The sequence below is a fragment of the Cibotium barometz genome, chromosome 30, assembly GCF_041138505.1.
Source record: "Cibotium barometz isolate CiBa-2024 chromosome 30, ASM4113850v1, whole genome shotgun sequence".
In the NCBI taxonomy this organism is placed as follows: domain Eukaryota; kingdom Viridiplantae; phylum Streptophyta; class Polypodiopsida; order Cyatheales; family Cibotiaceae; genus Cibotium; species Cibotium barometz.
Genome location: NC_141075.1, coordinates 12,131,393 through 12,137,275, shown reverse-complemented (window position 1 = coordinate 12,137,275; position 5,883 = coordinate 12,131,393). Strand labels below are relative to the sequence as shown.

At 41.0% G+C, this 5,883-nt stretch overlaps 1 protein-coding gene across 1 annotated transcript; it reads right to left on the bottom strand.

Annotated features, from left to right (window-relative positions):
• Nucleotides 1–2,551: 2,551 nt before the first annotated feature.
• On the bottom strand, nucleotides 2,552–3,698 carry LOC147621166 (uncharacterized). Its single transcript, XM_086823748.1, has 2 exons — nucleotides 2,799–3,698; nucleotides 2,552–2,705 (listed from the first exon to the last, which is right to left on the bottom strand). Exons 1-2 carry the CDS (start codon nucleotides 3,696–3,698, stop codon nucleotides 2,580–2,582), a joined length of 1,026 nt encoding a protein of 341 aa, XP_086679874.1. The 3' UTR covers nucleotides 2,552–2,579.
• Between the last annotated feature and the right edge of the window lie 2,185 nt (nucleotides 3,699–5,883).

The following is a 5,883-nucleotide window of genomic DNA, read 5'->3' as shown; positions in this document are numbered from 1 at the left end:
ATAAGGTATTCTGGGGAAAGTGTCTTCCCTTTTTAAACAAAATCTTTCTTTTATTTTAGAGAGGGAATAATTTTAAGATCAGAAAGGGAGATTCTTACTCCTGTATACCTCGAAGGTTGGGGGGAGGAATCTTACAAACTTCTACCCCACTTAAAAAGGTGCGAGATGTCCTCATCTCGCAAGTAGAGGACAACTCTTTTTCTTAGGATCCAATTTATTATGGGTTTCTTAGATTCTGGTCAACCCAACAGAATACTGGGATAAATATTCCTTATATAGAACTCATCATTAAATAATAATTCATTTAGATCATATCATTCCTACGATAATGGTCCATTAGACCGAAAAATTTCCTTCTGAACATTCCTCCACGGGAATTTCAGTTAAGTAAGTTATCAATTTGTCATCCCTTAACTTGATCTACCGTGATAAGTGTTAACAGTAGCAAGTTGACAGCACAATCCACTAATCTCATAGTGATTTTTTGAAATCATTATCATCATTCTAGTTATGAGTATCATCACAGAGACTCGTCCCATTCATCCTCATTGTGGTTTAGCTCCGGTTATAATATTCCAACTAATTTTCAAAAATAATCATTTTTCAATCAGAATCCTAATCAATTCATCAATTCTCAAACAGAATTAAAAATCATATCAACCACATTCGAAATCATCATCTGGATAGCATTAACGCTTATAATTTCAAGTCTTAGATTTACTCGTATATACTGTCAGTAAAGAGCTGCAGTTATACTCTCGGTATATACGGGTAGTCATGATACTTGGAACTATAAGATAGATACCATCATGTCTAGGCCTCAAGCAAGTCAGGGTTCCATACAATTGCGGCATCTGAAAACCCAATTACTAAATTATAAATTTTTCAGTTTGAATATCAAATTGTATGAATTATATCACACAATTACAACCTTTTTGTGTTTCTTGATAAATTTTTGACATATTTGGCTTCTCAGTTGATCTTTATTAGCCAATTGCTCTGATGATTGTATCCTATGACATCAAAATACTCTTCCAAGGCTTCCACCCATTTCTCCATAGCCTCACCCAAGTTCTCCCCTTCTCCTTTGAAGGGTCCTGGCTGAGACCTATGAAGAGCCTTGCGAACATTAAGGTCAAGCTCGTCATCTTCAGAGACAAGGTCTGGCTGACGACCACGGTTTCCTCGTCTCATGATTTTGCCAAAATTTATATATTATTAAATTTTTATTTTGATATTATTCACGAGATCCTAAGACTTAAGAGTTCGAAAAACAATTTCTTATACAAGACAAGATCTTAATGGAGATCTATGACATATGTCCGATAACAGATTTTTTTTTTCTTTATCAGCAGTAGATCGTTCGCCATAAACAATCATTTATTCAACAGGAATTTTTTAACCGGAAAACGTTTCTTTATTTATATAAAAGTTGCAATATATACATAGAGCAACTCGGCTCTGAGTTCAAAATCTCCTCGAAAGACATATAAGAGGACCGTACTGGGCCATAGTCATGCCCTGTTACATAAGTTCTCTAACTGCGAAGGGAGCTATTATTTTCTCCTTAGGGATAAATCGACTAAGGAGTCTATAAACTCGGCAAGCACGTCTAAAATTTTGAGGCGTTGAAAGATATAGAATGACACCATGCGTCATTTTCAGCTTTATCAAAATCATGGCCAATGAGAGGTTCTGCCTCAGCATTGCACGCCAGTTATAAGAGGCGTGGATATAGAGCCCTGCAACCCACTTATGCTGTTGTCTCTCCACTGGGTTAGGAAAATATAATTCCTCGAAATGGCGTGCGAGTCTTGCTCGGCTTATTCGTGTTGAAGCGGAAGAGATGAGATGCTCGAAGGCAAATGCAATCATATCTTGAGACTGGGTGAGGTCGGGAATACCAGATAAATGGGGAACTTCCATCTATAAAAACAATTTCTTTGATTAAAATTTCTTCATTAAAGAAGCTTACGGAATGAAAATACATTATGAAAATGCTGTTTCTGAATTCTTATTACCAATATCTACTACATATAAGCCTAATACCGGGGCTTGTACCGGCGCTATTTAACGGGGTCTAAAAAAGCCTCGTCATCGGTATAAGCGCCGGTATAAGCGCCGGTATCGCAGCGTCGGTATAGCTGTCGGGTATTAATACCGGCGCATATAACGGCGCCTATATCGACGCTGACCGGGGGTAATACCGGCGCTTAAACCGGCCTCTATACCGATTCATATACCGACGGATAAACCGGCCTCTATACCGGATTATATACCGAAGTGCAAACCGGCATCTATACCAATGTATATACCGACGCTGATACCGGGGTAAATACCGACGCTGTAGCAGAATTTTTTTTTTGGGCAGAATAGTGCTGCCTGGCTGTTGCCTAGCTGCCTGCAATGAGCAGGATCAACAACAGCAAACAGACAGCACCATTCTGTCTACAATAGAGCACAAAAACAACCGTGCTCGTTTGCATATTTTCCTGATATCGACAAACAAGAAATTAAATTAAACATTAATACTCAAAAATGTTTTGATCATATTTCATTAGTTTGAAGGTCATCTTACATCATGGTAATGCCTCCCAATTGACGGTCTCTCCTTCTTCTTCAAGCATCTCAAACAAGGCCACAAGGCCATGTTTGTGAGCGTACTTCTCCTCTCGCCTGCTTGGTGGGCGATTCATGGCCAACTCCTGCACACACGATTAACAATTATAACTTTTAAAAAATCAACATTTAGCCCACATAGATACATTTAAATAAATAAAATTGCTACAAACACTTACGAATTCATGGCGCATGGTTTCGTAACCACCACTCCCGAGATGAGAAGCCCCTACTGTTTGCAGTCTTGCCCTTGCCGCCTCTCTTTGTTGTTGAAACCTGTCTGGTGTCTCGGTGAGCTCCTGAGCAATGGCTGCCCACTCCCTGTCATCTAGCCAAACAGGTTTCTCCTTCCCCTCTCTGAATGCGTCCCTCGCCTCTGACCTACGATGCCCCATCAAAATGCGAGCTGTATACTGTATCCACTCATTAGAGACGACATTCATAGGGTCAGATGGCTGGAACTCTTGCTTTATCTTTGTGTTTATATAATTTTTCTTTCCCTTGTCTTGCTGATCCCATTTAGTCATGACAGAGTCATGAAACTGTATAGTGCACAATTGTCGAATGCGTGTCTTCATTGCCTTCCCTGCACTATCCATTATTGGTGCCCCATCCCTAATTGTGTAAATCTTGCTGTTGTCATGGTCATGTGCACCCCAGGGAGTGGAAGGTGACCCTATGGGTGTGCTATCAACAGATGAGAGCGAAGGACGACGCTCACGTGGTGGTGGTGTCACAGCATCTGTGGCACTACCACCACAACAACCTCCCCCTGAAGACCTACTACGTGAGCGCCGTCTATGTGAAGAGGTGGTAGATCGAGCTGTAACAGGAGTGGAAGGCTGTGTGGTACGAGGTGTGGGAGCTGCTGTCGTACCCACGGGTGTGGGAACTGGCGTCGGGAATCCAGATGGTGAGGCAGATGTCCCTGCTCCAGAACCCCAATAACTCTGAGCCATGGCTCTCTGCTCTGGAGTCATGGACGAAAGAAAACCATATAACTGCTGGGGACTCATGCCCTGCGGTGTAGGATTAAATGAGAAATCTGGACTGTAGTCGTAGGGCGGTGAGTCACCCATGGCCTGTTGGACAAAAAACCATATGACAAACTTGTACGGAATGAAAATTACACGGTAAACAATGAATGAAAGAACCATAAGATAAACATTAACAATGATAAACAACATTGGTAAAACTATATCAACTTGCTCCTACAGTAGTGATTATGATGGTAAACATTAACAATGGTAAACAATGAATAGACCTTCAATGTCATAAAACCATTACAAATATGTCATAACTATTTGCATAATCATTAAGATACATCATTTTATAAATCATTATCTATTCTATCATCCTCATTAAGATCAGTAGCCCCAAAGAGATCTATGTCTATGCACATTTCAGCATCCTCATCATTAAAAGTCCCTTGATGAAGGATGTCTTCATCATCTATGTCTTCTTCCTCAACTTGATTTTCAGCTTCCTTGGTTTGCACCTCCTCATTTGGATCTTGCTCTAGTTCCTTCTCTTCATTTGCTTGCTCCTCTTCATTGTTGATATCCGCTTGTTCTTGCTGCTCTCCATTACCCTGTGCATCCACATCACCTTGTTGTAGCTCAAATTCTTCAAAAATTTGCTTACTGCGGGGGGCGACTTGAACCACAAACAGCCAGCGTGGATCTTTTGGATCCGCTTTAAAGACAACCTGCTCACAATGCTCTGGGCACACAAAAGTATCTTGCTGATCGGTCCATACCTTTGTGGAGTCCACTTGGATGAGGCCACTCTTGTCTCTACGTACAGTTGCATGTGGCCCATTCATGATTACCTTGAACCACTTCACATCAAAGATAAACAACTCAAAACTTCTGAAGCCAACCTTCAATATATCTTGAATGGTTCCAAAGTAATCAAGCATTCCAGTAATTGTGTTATCATCACTTGCACTTGCATGACTTTCGTGAACAAACTGTGCTGGGACACCACAATCAAAGGTTGCTCTTCTTTGGTCTATTCGTTCTACTCGAAAATGACGTCCATGTGACCAAAACGCCCCATATTTGTGATACTACAATGAGCACAAAAAGTTTGTTGATGGAGAATCAAACACAGAGACATGTAGAGGAAAAAATGAGAGACATGTAGAACTTAAACACTTACATGCCAATCGCATCCTTTTGTAAGCTCCTCCTCCTCCTCTGTTATAGGTAAACCAGCACGTTTGGCTTCTAAAATTGTAGCTTCTAGCCATCTACCTGTGGGAAAGTCCGGAAGAGCTTGCATACCTTCTGGATATGGGAGATTTCTTGTAGTGCGATTCCTTCTGAAACTTAAACGATCTTGTACTCGCTGTCGCTTGAGAGCTTCATATGTCTCAATCCACTTCTCCATTACATGAGAGTTCAAGATGCAAAATTTGTTGATTTTTTCTCTCAAAGTGTTATCCATCTTTCTCTTAATGCCTTGGCCTTGAGGTTCCTCACCAATGACTCGCCTGTTGGACTCTTGAGACCATAGTCGAGGTATCTCTGGATCTGAGGAACTTAAATATTCAGTGATGTAAACAAGGGACTCTTGTATCAGCCACCCTTCTGACATACTACCCTCTGGGCGAGCCATTTGGCGAACAAATCCCTTTAATGTCTTCATAAACCTCTCCAAAAAGAACATCCATCTTGAATGGACTGTTCCAGCAACTGCAACCTCATCTACAACATGAACTAGCAGATGCATCTGGATTGTTAATAAACTTGTAGGGAAAAACTTCTCTACCATGCAGACTGCCTCTATGGAGTTTAAACGCGCTGTCTCCAAAGTGTCTCTCTTTATCTCTTTTGAAGAAATCCAGCGCACCAATGTGCCAATCTTATAGATAGTAGCTCTAATGTCTTCAGTGAGGCAATCTTTTATTGCTATGGGTAGCACAAATTGTAGAAACTTGTGCCAATCATGACTCTTGAGACCACTAAGATCATCATCCTTTGTAAATGCACTTTTCAAGCAATGCATACAACCTGTCGGAGTCCGAAACTCTGAAATTGTCCTCTTGACTTGTTGTTCCTCCATCTTGCTAAAAACCCATGGGGCTCTTGGAAGTAGCACCTTTCCATTGGGTCTAGTGCGAGCCCACAACTCTTGCATACAACCAATCTCTTCCAAGTCATCCCTTTGGCCTTTAGTATCCTTTTTTCCTGTCATGGTCTTCCACAGAATGTCAGCTACATTCTTGAAAATATGCATCGGGTCAAGCAAATGGTTTAT